Source organism: Desmodus rotundus, chromosome 11, assembly GCF_022682495.2.
Source record: "Desmodus rotundus isolate HL8 chromosome 11, HLdesRot8A.1, whole genome shotgun sequence".
NCBI lineage: Eukaryota > Metazoa > Chordata > Mammalia > Chiroptera > Phyllostomidae > Desmodus > Desmodus rotundus.
Genome location: NC_071397.1, coordinates 3,142,222 through 3,159,661, shown reverse-complemented (window position 1 = coordinate 3,159,661; position 17,440 = coordinate 3,142,222). Strand labels below are relative to the sequence as shown.

The following is a 17,440-nucleotide window of genomic DNA, read 5'->3' as shown; positions in this document are numbered from 1 at the left end:
GCCAACAAACCGTCGGGGTGCAAACCGTCCACGTCCTGCAAAGTCACTGAGGCTCAGAGAGCCACACCGCCCGTCCGGAGTCACAGAGCTCGTGCACGGATGGCAGAGGGATAGCCAGCCCTCCACCTGACCACCTCCAGAGTCCGCTCCAGGCTCGGTTCTCGGTCAGGTGGGGTCTGTTGAAGACAAGCAGCGTGGAAGGCGTAGGCGGCAGCAGCCTGGGAACAGAAGCAGGGACTCCGCCACAGGGTTGGGACATGCCCCTTGGCAGTAGGAGATGCCGTACTGCCCCGTGACCCCCCCTGAACGCCTGTCCTGAACAAGTGTCCCTCATAGGACGCTCCCAGAGACAGAAGAGGGGCGGGCTTGCCAGGCCACACAGTGAGGGGCGGCCAGGACCCAGCCCAGGCCTCTGCGTCTGGGGGCCCGGAGCGGGCTGACTGGGGAGAGGCCCGCCAGCCCGCGGCACTCAGGGAGGGACAGGGCAGATCTGCTCTGCGGGACGGCTGGCGCGATGGCACACACCATTACTGGTGTCCTCCCTGGATACGGCACGCCCTGGAAGCAGTGCCTATCGTGACGGCTGTCCCTAGTTCTCCTTCCCATGAGCCCAACCCCTTCGAACACTTTCTCCTCCCTACCAGTATCTTCCTCGGGCTCCTCCAAGGCGCAGAAGGCGGCACCTTGCATGGTGGCTCCTCACTGCCAAGCAGGGTCTCTGAGGCTCGAGCTCCCTGGGCCTAGCTCAGGGTGGACAGAGGGCAGGGGGGTCTGCGGCCAGGGCAGGGTCTGGGCAGGGGGCACTCCAGGTAGAAAGGAGGGGCTGAGCATGACCCACAGTCCTTTTTCATAAGCTTTCTCTGGCCCTCCAGGGCTCTGATTATGATGAGATACTTCTTGACCACATGATCTTAGAAGGAAAGGTCCTTTTACATCTTGGGAGGCATCCCACTTGTTAATATTTTGCTAAACATTTCTGTAACTGCTGGCGTGCTGCTGTGGGCCCTTTCAGCCAAAGGGAACACAGGCTGGGTTGCCTGCGGAGGGTCCAAGACTGTTACAGGCCAGAACTTGTCTGTCTCTTCCACTCTGCCTCCTGCATCTAGAGCAATCCTGGCGTGTGGTCTGTCGTCAGCGAACTCTGTGCAGTGACCCGGGAAACTTCCGATGGGAGCGGCAAGCTGACAGCAAAGAACAGAAACAGGGCCAATGCTGCTGTCTTCACCAGTTTGGCCTTTCTGAGTCCTCTGAGCACTGGGCGGGGTCCGGGGAGAGGCCTGGTGCAGGGGGGGTGGAGGGGACCCCCAGGATACGCAGGGTGAGGTGGTGGGGGAGTCTGGGGCTCCGCATACAGGTAGGTGGTTAGAGGGCAGAGGAGTGGGTCCACAGCTCCCCTGCTGGGGATCACCGGGCAGTGCCAGGCGGGGAAGCCCAGGCTGTGAGGTGGGGACTGCGGGAACTGAGGCCGAGGTGGGGCCCAGGGAAGGCAGCCAGCCATACCAGGAAGTTGCTCCTGCTGGCGCCAGAGGGAAGCTGTCTCATTTAGTCACGAGGAAGCTGAGGTGCCTCTCAGAGTGACTCGCCTGAGGCCACACAGCACCACTCCTGCCATATTCAGATCACAGAGCTGCCTCTTTCCTAGCCCAATGCGAAGGACCAGAGCAGAGTGGGGGCAGTCATTTGAACCTCACCCTGAAGCCTGGGCTTCTTTCTGGGCACACAGGGCTCAGCAGTCCCTTGGCAAAAGGCGGCAGTGCGGGGAGGTGGAGGCTGAAGCCTGGGCTATCCCTGGGTGAACTGGAGGTGGGCCTGGGAAGCTGACTCCAGACCCAGAGGTCGACAAATCTGCAGGAGCCCCAACCCCACACAGTCACGCGAGTGCGGCCCTGTGCTCTGCCGCCTCCTATTTATTGGGCAGCCAGCACAGGGGGCCAGGGAGCACAGGTCCTCGTCTGAGCCTACAGCCAAGGCCTAAGGCTGAGTGACACTTCGGCCCCTCCTTGTGGAGGATAAGCTCTCAGCTTGGGGGTGCTGGGCAGACCCCGGCACCAGGTCTGGATGCTCTGTTGCTGCGACCTGATTCCTTGGCAGGGCTCCCCTGGGGCTGGCCCCTCCTCCCATCAGCTGGGAATCTGAGACCCAACGGGGGCAGTGTGGTGAGTCCCTGAAGCCCAACTCCCCAACACCCAGCTTGCCCAAACTCGGCCTCGGCAGAGCAGCCAGAGCAGAAGGGCCGGGCCGACCACGCCAGCCTCCTCCGGGAGCGTGCTGAGGAGCTCCCGCAGCTTTCCAGCGCTGGGCTGGCTCCGGGGGACTTCAGGGTTGCTGGGGGTTTCCACTGGGTCCTGTCTCTATCTCTTCCCCACATTAAAACAAAAAAACTTATTTTCTGAGTAGAAAAATTTGAAAATAAAGCACAAAGAAAAATATAAAAGCCACCCCTAAATCCATCACCTCAGGGAGAAAACAACAGTTGTTATATTTTTTAAGTAAATTAATATATGTTTTGAAAGACTGGGATTGCGTCTACCATTTTGGTGCACTTTTTCTAGCTATTTTAAAGAGGGTTAAGCAAAATCGGGATCACAGTGCATGCACTGTTTCTGGCCTCCTTTTATCACACACTCGGATGCTGCACGCGCCCCCCCCTCCCCCAACCGCCCTGTGCAAGTGAACAGCTGCAGTGAGCGCTCACCCGTGCTGCCCGGGCGTCCCAGAGTCCAGCCCGCCCCCGGCCACCACCTCCTCCCCTGCGGGCAGCATTTGCAGTCCCCAGGACAGACAACTGGCCACAGAGACACAGCTGTCCTGGGCAGTCATCAGGTGGTCACTAAACAGGGCCCTGGTCTAAGATAGCACTGCCTCCTAAGGTGGGGGTTGCCCTGACTCCACACACCCCAGGGGTGGGCCGGGCAGTGCAGACCACAGCCCCGGGCCGGGAGTCTTGGGCATGAAGGGGCGCTGAGGGAGGGGAGGGGTGGTGCTGCCGCTGTGGCCCAAGAATCTTAATGATGGAAAATACTGTAGAAGCCATGCTTCCTGAAGCATTCCACCTCCAGAGCTTGAGAGCTTCCTGTGTGGCAGCGCTATGCACAGCAGCTGCGGTATAAAGGAAGCAGCAGCTGCTTAAGTCAGAACTAGGTTCGAATCCCGACTTCGCTGCTCAAGGTGGGTACAAGGTCAGAACGCTGTGCACAGGAATGAATGCAGCTGCCTTGCAGGGTTCAGCAAGGAATTCCACGTGCTGAGCTCGGCCCGCTGGCAGCGCCCAGGGGCTCGACGGCCCTTCTTGAGCTCGCCCGTTCTCCGCTGCCTGGCCAGCACCCCCCTACCCTGGGCCTTTGTCACAGAACTTTCCAAACTGACAGCTGCCCTCTGCTCATGGCTGCCCCTTTAAAAAGCTCACCACCCTCAGCAAAAAAAAAAAGCGGCTCGGCCTTGACCCACACCCCCTACTCTGCGGACGATCCCTCACCCCACCCCAGCCCTGTCCTCACAGGGGGAGAGAGAACCGGACGGTTACAGAGAGCAACTATTTCCAGAGAAGGTGAGGAAGAAGCAGAAGTGTCATGGGTCCCTAGTTCCGGAAGCTGGAGGCCCACCCGCCTGTCATCTTCGTGAGAAGGGCCCTCAGGGTGTCAGGGAAACTCCCCAGTTCCGTGGAAGCGATGCCCCTTATGACCCTTGTCCTCGCAGGCAGGGCCCTGGCATCCCCATTCTCTCTGCACCAGGCATGCCTCCCTCTATCCATCTACTGTGCCACCCCCAAACATCTGCCTTTCCGAGGCCCAGGCGCCATGTTCACCCCCAAACCAGCAGTGTAGACTAGCTAAGCCTCAGTCAGTCTGGGGTCAAAGGCTTGATCCCAAGACCACCCAAAGTGGCTTTACCTCCTGGGTCCTAGGACAAAGCAGGCAGCACCTGCTGTCTGCGGGAGGGGCTGCTGCCTGCAAGAGAGGCTGCTCCCTGCAGGAGAGGCTGCTGCCTGCCTGCGATGCAGGGAAGACACCACCCTCCACCTCACATCCTTACACTCAGCCCTGGGTGCCGTTGTGTGTCACTGCAGGTAATGTGCGTCCCCTTTAGACCTCGTGCCCCCATGAAGTGGGTGGTCACCTGAGTCCCATGAGGCAGGGATGAACAGGGAGGCTGAGCAGCCTGCCCCAAATCACACAGGGGGACCCGGAGGGAAACCACATCTCCTGAACTGGGGTCCAGTTCTCTTTGAGCCTAAGGGGGCATGGGGGACCCTGAGTTTTCTTTTCTGCTTTTCCCGTCCAGCTTACGGAACCACGGCCTTGGCAAGCTGCCCTTGGCCCTGGAGCTTCATGAGCGTGGCAGGCGGGGGCACCTGCCGTGGTGGCAGCTGCAGGTCTAGAAGGGCGTCAGTGGGGCTCCAAGCCAGTGCCAGGAGCTCGCTGGGGTCTGATCCCTCACCCCCCCGTTTCCAGCCTTTGGCAGAATGGCGCCCAGCACACATCGGTGGATGGAGTTGTCTGCCTGACCCAGGCTGGCACCTGCCCGTGACCCGCTAACCTAGCCCGCTGGCTCAACGCCAGGCTGCTCTGGGTGGGCTACTCTGGGCGAGGCCCTGGGCGTGAGGCCCAGACACGGCACCTTCCTGGGGAAGGGAGGTGTGGGGACTGCAGCAGGAGGGGAGGGTGCCACTCTGGGCCCAGGAGCCTGCTTGAGAAGCAGCCTTGGGGGAATTACTTAATCCCAGGACCCTGAATGTGGTGTCTGTGGACCCCAGCTGTCCGCAGATGGGCTTGAGGGATGCCCTGGAACCCTCGAGTCATAACTGACGCTTGGTGTGTTAGGAGGCCTGTGCCTTTACAGAGACACATGGGCCCCACTGCCCTGTCCTCTGGGTTCACTAAACGAACCTGCGACAGTCTGGGATGCCAGGGCAGGGCCCTCTGCTGCTGCTCACGCTGAGATGCCGGCACGCGAGAGCTACGCAACGGGGTCTGCTCGCCAGTCCGACTCCATCTTAAAGTGCGCCGGTTACATTAACAGACACGAGAATGCTGCTCCCACGCCCCCGCTATGAAGGGGACCGAAGAAGGCCAGCGCGCTGCCAGGGGCAAAGCAAGCTGGACTCCTGAATAATTCCAGCTGCTGTCACTCTGAGTAACGCCAGGTGGCCAGGCAGAGAAAGAGCAGGAGAACGAGAGAGCACAGCGCACAGGACCGCACTCAAGGTCAAAGGGCCCAGCGGAGACAGGACAGCAGCTGGTACGCATCAACCTCAGGGCATCAAGGAGTTAAGTTCCTAAGTGACCACAGAATCGAGCGAGTCCAGGAGACAGGATCCATCCTGAAAGGGTTCCTGTCAAAGCCTGAGCTCCACCGGGACCCTCCAGACCCTGCAACGCGGAAGCTGAGGAGAATCTCCCGCTGGGGCCCTGCCTCCCACTGGGGCCCAGACCGTCCACAAGCAGTCGTGCCTGGAGCCTGGAGCACCTGAGGTCCGTGTGGAGAGAAGGGGGGCAGGCTGCGGGGGAGGAAGCCGAGGCAGGGAGGCATGGGGACTGCAGTGTGGATAGCACCCCCTGAAACCTGGGAGGGAAGAAAGCAAAGGACAGGATGTGGAGGACGGCAAGAGGGGGCCCCCGGAAGCCAGGGCGGGGGTCCAGGGCGCGCACTGCCCTGCGGCACACGAAGCAGCTTCCAGGGCTGAGGAGTGAGGGCTAACCCCGGGACAGGAGCAGGAAGGGAAGCCCAGGGGCCTGGGGGCCTGGCTGGAAAGCTTCATGGAAGCCAGAAAAGGGGGACTTGCTCCCCAAACTTCTGCCTCAGCTCTTAGGGCTGCTCCTCTTCAGCTGTAATCTCCCTCCAACATGTGGGGACAAGCTGGCACAGTCTCAGAAACAGGCAGGGAAACAGCGGGAGCTTATCTGCGCGTGGCAGCAGCCTGTGGAGCAATTAACGGATGGGCGGGGCACGAGGCCTCCCTGGAGCTGGCTGCCGAGCCAGAGGTGGAGGCTCGCCCATTCAGTCTCTGCCTGCAGCTCATCCTGAGCCTGCTGCCAGACTCATTCCCATCTCCCCCTTGCCGTCCTCACCACATGACCGCGCGCGCGCCACGTGCCTGCTGAGCGGGGTGGGGCACAACCAGAGGGCCTCCCTCCCAGCCCCCGCAGTGTGGCTGTTGAGACCCCTTGCTGTCAAGCCCAGCCCACCTCTCTTGCCCTTCCCTACACTCAGGCCGGCCTCCGCACTCACCACAGACAGCACAGGCCTCTCGCCAGCCTCTCCATTCCCTGCACCTGTCCAAGTCCCACAGCCTCGACAAACACCCAGGACAGCGAGTGTGACCAGAGGTTCAAAGTGGGCAGATCTGGACCGGTGTCCTGGCTGTGCCACCCACTGGTGGTGCCCCCACCCTCGGCCTCAGCGCTCATCGGGACCAGCTGACAGTCCGTCCCCCAGGGCTGTAGGCCAGCTCCAGGGGGCACGTGGTGGCCGCTCGGGGGAACGCGCGCTCTCCCCGCTGCGCTGCCGCGGCGCTTACGCCTGGCCAGGCTGCCGGCTTTACTGGTTTATGTGCCCAGCGCGGCGCCATGGGCTTCCTTCAGTTGCCTACACTGCTCGCTCCTCTGACCTCAGACCCACTCACTGTAGGAGACGCAGGAAATCTACTGCGCTCTAAAACAGAAGCCGCCTGTAATCCCCCTGGGAGCAGTTTCCTCTTCCGAAAATTAAGGTCATGTTGCGTATGGATTTTTGTGTCTCGACTTCCTCCTCAGCACTGCAAGGCGAGTGTTTTCTCAGAGCGGACATTCTTCGAAAACAGCTTTAATGCCCACACGAGACTCCGGCATCAGGGACACCGTCACTTACTTAACACCTCCGTGAAGGGAGGCCGGGCTGAGTCCCCAGACGCGAGCCCCGTCCCAGCGTGCTTGGAGCACCAGCTACCTCCCTCCTCTTCCTGAGAAAGCACACTTCCTGCGGACACGACTCGTGGTAGAAAGTGGGACTGGCTGTGACCCGTGAGCTGGCCTACCTGGTGTCAGCGCGGGATCAGCCTGGGGAGGGCCTGGCGGCCCCCATGGCCTTGACCCTGACTCCTGCCCATCAGTGGCCCTTTCTGCCCGCAGGCGAGAGTGTGAATAAAGTTCAAGTTGCAGTGCTCGCTTGTCTAGCTCGGTCTTCACATCACAGGAAGCGCCCAAGAGAAGAGGGCGCGGAGCCCAGACCAGACAGGCCCCGGGGGCCATGGCCGAGACCTCGATTTCCTAACGGGCTGAAGTGTGTCCTCTGTGCCCCCAGAAGGCACACCTGGGCCAAGGGCCAGGACTCACGAGGAAACACATCTTCCTTTCCTCTGAAGAACGCTCCGAATCAACCGGCCCGTGTGACGGAAACACAAACAGGCCCCCACTCTGTAAGGCGGTGAGCCCCCCTCCCTGAAACATCATCCCAGCGAGGACTCCCTGGAAGGGGTTCAGGCAGAGGGGAGGTTAACCGTATTTTGCCTGTATAACACTTTCAGGGAAAAAGTCTTTGGTTTTAATTTTTTAATTCAATTATTTATTTGTTTATATTTACATATTTGTGGGGTTTTTTTTGTATTTTAAAGGAATTTTAGCTTTTTTTTTAACACATTATGGTATAAGAAATTTTATGTAACAAATAATTGCAAAACACAAAAACAGCTACGACAAGGTACAAGAAATTTTACGTGCTGGTGACGACAAATTCACGGTATTTACGTGTCATAGAAGGCAGACACAGAATCAGTACTACCCACGTATAATGCACATCTTTCTTTTCTCTCAAAAATGTGGGCAAAAAATTGCACATTATACACGGCAAAATACGGCAGACCGCACACTGTCGAAGTCCCTCCGCCCCGAGAGGCAGCCCTGCCCCCGCAAGGGCCCTGCACTCCCACAAGCAGCCCCTAGGACCCGGCCACGCACGGGAAGCCCCACAGCAGCACCTCTTGTCCGTGAGACACCGTTTCCACATTTAGAGCCTGGTTTCCTGGGAGCCACTTGCGCGCCTGGTGGGAGGGTCTGCAGGGCCTTTCAGAACCAAGGGAGACAACTGCAGCGCGGAAAACCAAACCACACGGGGACACACCATAGCTAATGTGACATGAGGTACACCACACACAATGTTTCTACACGAAAATGGTTCCCTTCTTGTGTGTTTTCTTCCTCTTTTTTTCTGGTTGCTAAAACCCGATTAGCATCACAGTCCACCTGGCATTTTGCACACAATTACCCAGGATGCCCTGCATGGCTGCTCTGGCCACTCCGGGTAAGTGAAGTAACACAGTCGGCTGCGCCTGCCAGCCGCCCAGCAGAGCCGAGGGGGGCCAGGAAGAACAGCTGGTACCCAGGGCCACAGGAGGGGCCTGGAAAAACGGCGCTGCCGGCCTCCCTCCCTGAGGGCCCCTGCCGAATGGGAACAGACCCTTTCTAACAGAGCCCTTCATCTTGAACGGCCTTTTGGGCCAGGGCCAGATTTCGCCACATGCTGCCCAGCTACTCCCTGGTTGGGAGCACAGGGCAGGGCAGGGAACCTCACCATTTCCAAAATTAGCAGGAGGAGCGAGCGAGAAGGCAAGAGCTCGGCCTCCAAACTACGGAAGCACAGGCAGGGACGTGTGAAGTCCATGGCCAGTCTGAGGAACACGTGTGTGCAGAGAGGGGAGGCCCTGCTACACTCAGTGCCGGGGCCACTCGTCCCTTCCCTGGCTAGACCCCCACCCCACTGTCGGCCTTTCCCAAGGAACATGAGGAGTCAGGGGTTAGGTTTTGCGAGCCATAAATATACTCAGTTTAACTTTTTTAAAAAATTGCTATTTTAAAACCTAATATTTTTTAAAGCTAAAACGTAGCTGGCCCTCAGTAGGCTTTGGAAGGATGGCTCGCTGCAGACTTCACAGTCTGCCCTGGAGATGCAGAGGGCCCAGGGAAGGTGAGCTGTCCTACTCAGGGCCCCTCCTGGAAGCCTCAGGCCAGCTCCCTGGGCATTTGGGAGGCACCAAATGCCACCTCATCAGTGGGAAACCCACAGAGACCCACACTGGAGAGGTGAGAGCAGAGATAGGAGTCCAAAGCTGACTTTGGCCACTGCCCCTCAAAAGGCAGCAGAGGGAGGTGGGCAGAGAAAGGGATCTGCTTCAGAGAGGAAAGGCAACTCAACGCCACGTCAGGACTGTGCCCCCAGGAATGTGCCAGCAGGCGACAGACCTGCCAGGGCGCGAGGAAGGGCAGGGGCAGGGAGGGCTGGTGAAATCCGCCTCGAACCAGGCTCCTGAGGCCACACACGAAGACCGAGACTCAGAGCATAGACACAGTCACGCTGCCACTCCCCACGTCCTCACGCGCAGGAAGGACACCGTGTGGGGTTGTGGTCACAGCAGGGCCTCAGGCCCAGAGTGCCTGCTGCACGGTCCTGCGCTGCCAGCTGCCGGGGGTGTGACGCGAGCGAGCCATTTAACTGCTCTGGGTCTGGAAGACGAAACGGTGATGCTAGCGCACGTCTCAGGCTGCGGGAAGAGCCGAGGGGCTGACGCAGGCGCACCAGTGCCCACGGTGCCGAGCACACAGCAGGCACAGAAGTGCCCGCCCTCACTGGCATCACCGTTCAATGCTGCCCTGGGGATGCCAGTGCTGCCTCTGAGGCGAGCCGCAGCCCTTGGCCCAGCTGTGCCCGGGCTGTGCTGCCCCGGCCCGGCCCACGGGGGGTCTCAGGGAGGGCTTCCTGGAGAGGGATCGCCACCGTGGGCACCCTGTCCTCAGCGCCATGCAGACTGTCAGAGGAAGCCCCTACTCCACAGGGAGCCTGAGGAAAGACACCTAGACTTGTCCTCTTCTTTTTTTAAAATTATACTTCAGAAAAGCAACCGACCCCTCGAACAACCAGCCTCTCCTCTGGGCCATCTGCAAGGCCGCGGGCACATGGGAGGGTACTTGAGGCTATTGCAGCCACCCAGGCCCTGGGCAGAGAAGAGGCCTTTCTGCCAGACAAGTGACCTGCTTGACAGCCAAGTTCTGGAGAACAGAAGAAATTTCTGGTGTCCGGCTAAGGTGGGGTAGGGCAGACGATTGCCACAGGGCCCAGGCTGTCCTGTCCGCCAAACTCCTGGCATCCGAGTGGGAACAAGAGGCCTGATCTCGCACCACACAACACGTGGCCTAAACTTTGAGAGGGAGGCTGGGGAGGGACCGGCCTCCTTGGGATGCAGACTCGCAAAGAGCTCTCTGTACGGCACAGTAGAGGGGGCAGAGTTTAGAAAGAAGGCCCACGACAGTCCCCGCTCTGTGGGTCGCTTCTACGTGCTGTCTGAACCGCAGCGGGGCAGTTCCCCGGGGACGGCCCCACCCCAGGAGGCCCGCACACTTACCAGGAAGCGGACATCGTCAAAGCCGTTCAGCAGCAACTTGCTCTCATACTGCTGCAGCCCCACCGCCTCCAGCCACTCCCCGACGCTCTGCTCCAGCGCCCGTGAACCTGACGAGAGAGGAACCGGCAGACGCTTGAAAAGGGAAAGACCGTTAAGGCGGTAGCAGCGGCACTCAGATGAAGACAGATGGCACTGCCACATCATAGTCATTACCATAAAGCAGACCAACTACGGACAAAAGGCCAGAGCGGGAGAACGGAGGACCTGCAGCTCCTCTTCCGTGTGCGGCCGCGGCAGCCTGCCGGGCCGCTCACACCCACAACCTCGGGCGGGCGGCCTGCTCACCCCTCAGTCGAGCTGCTGCAGGCTGGGGGGTGCATGCATGACCTCTGCCCACCAGTCGGGGACAGGCAGGGGTGGGGGGAAGCCAACCGCCAGCGGTCTCTGGGTCAGCTCCTCGTCAGTGTTCACGGTGAGGCAGTTCACAAAGTCTGGTCCCACCAGCACCAGCGGGGCCGGGAGCTCCTGTCACCCGTGCATCCGGGAGCCCCGCGGGGACCAGTCCTGCGACCTTGCAGCACACGCAGGGCAGGACAGCGTACACACCTTCATGCAGCCCTGGGACACAGGCACACTGGGAGGGCTCCGGGAGGGAAGAGGCAGCTCTCACAGGGACCCAGCACATGCAACCCAAGCGGCAGTGGACATGGCAGGGAGAAAAGAGACTTTTACTTGTTTTCCCCCAGCAGTCCCGGAACAAGCAAACCATGGCCCTTTGTGCTCAGGGGCTCAGGCAGCGAGGAGGTGACGGGGCGCATGGGCCACGGCTCGGGGACCAGGTTCAGAGCAGCTCTGCTGGGGCGGCGACATCGCGCTCCGCTGGGCTGTGTGGCCAGCAGGCCAGGAGCTGGGTCGGCAGCTAGAGCCCAGGTGCCAGCGGCAGGCAGGGTGTCTCCCGGGCCGGGGTGCCGTCTGGAGGGCTGCCTGCTCTGGCCAGGCGGGTTTGCAGGGGCTGGGCATTCATGTTCCTCTGATGGTGGCTCTTCCTGTGACTCACCTGCCTGCCCAGGTGGAAGGCAGGCAGGCAGATCCAGTTTTTGACAAAATCCAGCAGAGAAGAGGAAAAGGAGGCAGTCCGCTGTCAGCCCAGCTGTGGCGGCCTGTGTCTATTCACATTCTGCGTTGTTCTCTCTGTGGCTGAGAGATAAAGACAGCCAGTGCCTTCCCAGGTTCTCCGGATCCTGACGTCCTCCTCTCGGACGAGCGGGGAAGGGAGGACATCTATTTGCCACGCTCCTCAGACCGAGCAGGGGAGGTGGGGTGAGGGAGGAGAGAAGTTTAGCCCTTCCTGGAAGAGCTTGGATGTTCTGAGCTGAACGCCTTAACCACCATCTACTTCTCTGGTGCTCACAGGCAAGTACAGATAGGTGGAAAAAAGGCAAAGGGAAGAGAAGGAGGTGCGAGGAAGGAATAAGAGCCAACTATAAAAACATCACCCCCCGAGAACTGCTGACGTGGTGAAAGTCGTCCTGTTGTTGCCGATGTTTCTGCCCGCCTGGCAGGCCAAGGCCACTGGCTTGGTTGTTTAGGTGACCCTGGTGTCCCAGGTCCCAGGCTCCCCTTCTTGCCTGTCCTCTCTGCTGAGCAGATGGTGGCCAGGGGCCCGGCAGCCTCCCAGTGCACGCTGTAGCAGATGCTGAGTCCGAGGCTACTTGAGCTCCCCTGCCCTTGAGCAGGGCTGTCGGCTCCAGGGACCTAAGCAGCAGGCTCTTGTCCGCCCATGAAGTCAGGTGTCCCCGGCTGCTGATTCATTCCTGCCTGTAATCCCCGGCTGCCGGAGGACGTGCGCGCTCCCACAACACAGCTGATGCTTTGTCTAAAGGCTCCTGGGCTCCACGCTGCCTGCTGCCGGCTCCACAGCCCTTGCTCACTCTCATAATGCCTGGCCCTCCCCCTTCCCCCTCCCCCCCCCTCCCCTCCACGCTCGGGAAAATACATCAGGGATCGGACATTGAAACAGAAGCTGCGGCTGCTGCCTTGCTGACACGCCCACCAACATGAACGTAAGGACACCAAGACCCGACCCCCAGCCCAGGCGGCTGAGACAGCTTCTCAGGCAGCAGAGAGAGGACACTCCTGTAGCTCTGGCTGACAGTTACCAGGACAGCCAGAGAGGGGACAGAGGAATGAATGACATGGCCCCAAGGACACAGCCCACTTGCCACTTAAGGAGTGACTGTGCCTCTGTGCCAAGAAGGTTGCCGTGGGCACCACAAACACAGGAGGCAAAGTAAGGGCGTCACACCTGATATTCCTCAGGTGAGCACACTGAACAGCCCGGACGTGACTTCCCTCCGGCCCGTCGGTGTACAGGGGAGAAGTGCCAGGCCCAGAGCAGGTCAGGCACAATCTGAAGGAGGTGGCGCGGGAGGGGAGGGGACAAGGACAAGGGGAAGCCAGAACCAAACCCCAAGTCCAGCTGTGCAGACAAAAGAGGAACATGCACAGAGACAACCCAGGGACCACATGCCAACTCTAAACATGCCGGGGGACACCTGCGTCCAACAGACTGTACATGGTCTGGGCACAGAGGGGGCTCTGTGTGCAGGGAGATCAGGCCACAGGAGGAGCAGGCGTTCAGCTGCTACTCGACAGCTAAAATGACTGATTTTAGCAAAAGAAAGCCAAGCGGTCTCTTCTGTTTGACAGAACAGGCCTTTGGCAAACAAGGCCAGAGCGTCCTGGGCCGGCGGGAAGCTTGCCCCCCTGGACTCCTGTCGGCCGGGGCGGGGGGGGGGGGTGGTGTGTGTGGAGAGTCAGGTACCTCGCTCCAGTGCTGGCAGCTTAGGGGCTCATGGCCCCAAACAGGAGTGGGACTCAGGTGCCATGGAGCGTCTCCTCCTTCAGGACACGGGTGGGGCAACCCCATGCTTAGCTGAGAGCTGGCTGCTGGAGGCGCCTGCTTCCCCAGCCAGGCTGGCAAATCCACAGCCAGGTCCCTTCTCCGAGATCCAGAAGCCCAAGGACAATCTGCACCCTGATAGTGATCTCTCAAAATGAACAAGAACTCTGTTTTGGTCTGAGCTGAGGGCTGGTGCTCCCCGAGGTCCTGGGAACGCCCCTCCTGACCGTCAGAAGGCAGAGTGTTGGGTAGGCTGAGCCCACCGTCTCCACATGTCACAGCCTGGCCGTGGGGCACGCTCAGCGGGCTGGGGCTTGGCGGCGTGGGTGGACGCACCATCTGTTCAGATGGCCACCCTCGCGTGCCTGTCCTTGACTTCCTAAGCTGTGGAACGGAGGACTTTTAGTATTCAACTCAATGAATACTAAAACAAGACTGTGTCGGCATCCAGAGACCTAGGGGTGTTGCGGGACCAACTGCTGCCACTCACATGGGTTCATGGGGGGCGAGAACTGGGCATAGAGCCAGCAGGGCAAAGAAAGAGCTCCATGTCACCACCTCTAAGGAGAAGGGCTCTTCTAGAAGAGTGTTTTCCAGAGGTGCTGCCACATCTCCTGATTTAGGAAAGCCTGCTTCTAACCCTACCGCTCAAGCACACACAAGTGATTCAGGCCCCTCTACCACTGAGGGGTACAGGGAAGGGGGACTCGGCCTCAGCTGAACGGACTGTTATCAGCCCCACTCCTGGCTGCGCCCCAAGCACACCTGTGAAAATGGCAACGGTGATGGGCTCAGTCCTGAACTTCTATTCCCTACAAATACTCGACCCTCAGCAAAGCCTGCAAACCGCAACAGAGTGTGAGACTTCGCGCCTGGGAGTAAGCAGCTGCCTGGAAACAGGTCCACAAACTTTCAGCCAGAAGAGCCCCCTCTGCAGGCCCCACTGCAATCCAGGGCTGACAAAGGCGGACCCAGCCCGGCTGGGCCTCCCTGCTAGAACCCAGGGACACAAGCCTGCATGGGGTGGGGGTGTGTGTGGGGGGATGTGGAGGGGGGTGCCGGGAGCGCAGGGTGAAGAGTGGTGCTGGGAGACAGCAGCGGCACAGGTGCCCCCTTCTCTAGGTCTCTCGACACACGGTGATTTCACAGATAAAAACCAGCACAGCTACTACACGGTCTCTTCAGCTCAATATGTATATGTATTATTCATTCCTACCAATGTATGAGGCAGGCACCATCATCCCAATGTTGTAGACATGGAACTGGGGGCTAGAGAGTTAAGTGACTTGTCCAAGACACACGTGTCTAGAACCAGGATTTGAACCCAGGACTGAGGCTCCAGGGCCTGTACTCTCTCCACAAGCCCCATGGCCTCAGCGGGCCCTTTGCTCCTGATGCACGCACTTGCCCCCACCCATCAGACCTCCTGCCAGAGCCAGAGGTCCATGGAGGAACCAGAAGTCACTGGGGCTAACGGGTCAATCCTGGACAGAGCCTCCGGAGTAACCAGGTAAGTCCACCCCTTCGGTGCAGCGGGGCACTTCCTGGGTAAGGGGCAGAGGCCAGGCTGGGCGTGGGGAGGACGGCCTGCAGATGCCGGGGGGGGGGGGGGGGGGGGGGGCGGGGATGGGAGCTGCTCTGAGAGGCACCTTTAAGAATGCTGCGACCCAAGAAAGTATCACAGCCACAGCTCCATTATCAAGGACAGCACGCAGGCAGGGCCTCTCTAGTCCCAGGTCTCCTACGGGGCAGCCCTCGCCCCAGGGCTCTGCGACGAAGGGAAAGCCTGACGTAGCAGTGGTCTGAAGGAGGAAGGACGAGGGACTTAGTGGATGGAAAAATGACAGACAGACCCAGCAGGACAGCAAAATCGGGCCCTCAGGAGACGCAGGCTAACAGGCGAGGCCACCGTCTGACCCCTGCCTCCGCCACGGATTAGACCAACAGGAGCCGCGTGCCCTTGAAGACAGCGCCAGAGCCGCCCGGGGAGCTGGGGAGACCAACTCCGAGCAGCCCTCCAATTTAAGCCGTTCGGAGAGAGCCTGCGCTTACAAAAAGAATCACGAGTGACCACTGCTCACCGAGAAAACAGCGTCTCCCCAGGCAGACTGAGGTTCAAAGGGCGCACACTGCCCTCCACTATGTATAAGGGCTCATGGCTCTACCAGCCAGACGCGCTGCCGGACGGCTGAGACCCTGAGCTGTAGCAGCTGGACGTGGTCACCGGCTGACCCCTCTCACCCCGAAGTGTCTGTCTCCTGCATCAGAGGGTAAACCTGAGCCGGAAAGGGGCCACAGGCCTGTGTTCGGCGGGGAAGACGGCTGCTTGGTACCGTACCTGAGATCTTCTGCTGTTCCTGAGAAAAGTCAATCCCTTCTCCAATAGAGCTCATGATTTTCTCAATCTGAAAGGCAAGAAGGACAAAAAGGAGAGGCTGTCAGGCTCAGATCGCACACGGCCAGCTCACCATCAATGCCCTGGGTGGGCCTCCAGGGTTCTTCCAGATGATTCCAAGTCCGGCACCAAACTGCAAGGCACCAGAACTCTCTGCCACTCGGCTGGAGGAAGGCCCCCTCTGGCTGCTACCCAGTAGGGTCTAAAGACATGCCCTGAAGGGAGTGAGCAGGTGACAACCTGGGCTTGGCTGCTGGAAATGCCGAGGAGCCTCTCTTCCAAGGTGTTTCTGTATCTCCCCTCCCCCGGGCTCTCCCGGCCCAGGCCAAGGTTGGGCAGAGGGTGCAAGAGCAGGCCAGACCCGAAACACCGCGCTGCTCATCACCAGCGTTTTAGTTCCGTCAGGGCAGAGACTCCGCCGGCTTCATCACACGTAAGACCCCAAGCGCCAGGGCAGTGCCCGCCAAATCATGAGTGGTCAGCCCGTCACGGGCACTGCGTGAACACCAGCTCAGAGGCATGAGGCCAGTTTCTGGAGCTGAGACAGGCATTGTACACAATCCAAACTGGAGGACCGTTCGCTCCCTGGAGGCCAGCAATCCCAGACGGAGCTCTGCACTCAGGGGTCAGAAGGGCTCAGACACGTGTCCTTCACTGGACCACAGCCAACAACTGGTCCAGTGATAGGGGACTCAAAGGTTGGAAAATTTTAATTTAAGGTAAAAAGTTATAAGCCTAGTAAGTAATGTATATGTTAAAGCTTTTGTTTCGGAAACTACAAATAAGGCCCGTCCTGGCTCCTGGGAAAACACTGACCTCTTGGGGCATTGCTAAAGATGACCGCTTGGGGACAAGTAGAGGCATCCGGGCCTTTGTGTCCCAGGGAGAGACAGACGACCACCCGCCTCTGGGAACAGCTAACTGCCCAGGACAGGAATGTTGCAGCTTCTTTCACCCAATCCTCCCTGAATCTCAAAGCCCTCACCGCACCTTGTTTATTCCCCGTTATAAAAAGTCTGGCCTGGAAAGAGAAGGGAAGATGGTGTGTTAGGGAATGAACCCACCATCTTCTCAGATCGCTGGCCATCTGAATAAAGCGCCCTAGAGATTCAATCACCGTCTCTGCTTATTGGGTCTGGTATTGACAGGCAGCCGGAACGCCGGTGTCTTTTTCCGGTTTCACCAACACATCTGTCTCCAACATTGCCCCTGTGTGGGCCACCTGGCCCAGCCCCAGCCACGTGGCTTTGGCTGCCCTGAGCCAGACCCACGCCCCCAACCCCAGGACACCTGGCCGGACAGTGTGGGACACTGCAGTGAGGAGAAGGCCACCTTCTCTTCTTCCCTCCCCCTCCTTTCTGGGTTGCCGTGATAATGAGCTCATTCACTTGCTCTTTTTCCAAAGAAATGGAAAGAGGACCTTTTGTACCAGGGCTTGGAAGCTTTCCTCTAAGTGCAAGTAAGGACCCGACAAGGAAAAACAACTCTCCAGCCAGCCTGTGGCTGGCAGGCAAGGGCAGCACGTTTACACCCAGCAGAGGAGCACAGGGGGTATTGGCCAGCCGCCTAAACGACTGCCTGTTACCCCCCCCCCCCCCCACACACACACTAACTCCACCCGGCTCACCGCGAGCAAAGGGCAATGCCACAGCTGAGCGACAGCTGACGGGTGGAGCAGGTGGAGGGTGTGCCTCAGCAGCAGGCCTGCTCTGCGTGCCCGCCAGGTGCCTTGGCCCCAGCTGCTCATGCTGCCTCCTTCCCCGAGGGACAAGCA

The 17,440-nt window shown here is 59.6% G+C and overlaps 1 protein-coding gene across 11 annotated transcripts in view; it reads right to left on the bottom strand.

The window, feature by feature from the left end:
• The window catches only part of ANKS1A (ankyrin repeat and sterile alpha motif domain containing 1A), a 177,987-nt gene that overhangs the window by 15,487 nt on the left and 145,060 nt on the right, over nucleotides 1-17,440 (bottom strand). For 10 of the 11 annotated variants that reach the window (XM_045193199.2, XM_045193195.3, XM_045193197.3 and 7 more), the window contains 2 exons: nucleotides 15,610-15,676; nucleotides 10,370-10,476 (listed from right to left, as the gene is read on the bottom strand). In XM_045193199.2, the coding sequence (XP_045049134.2) occupies nucleotides 10,370-10,476; nucleotides 15,610-15,676 (174 nt within the window). Of the gene's footprint in view, nucleotides 1-10,369; nucleotides 10,477-15,609; nucleotides 15,677-16,482; nucleotides 16,510-17,440 lie in introns of those variants that run through there. The other variant, XM_045193202.2, reaches the window with a different exon arrangement.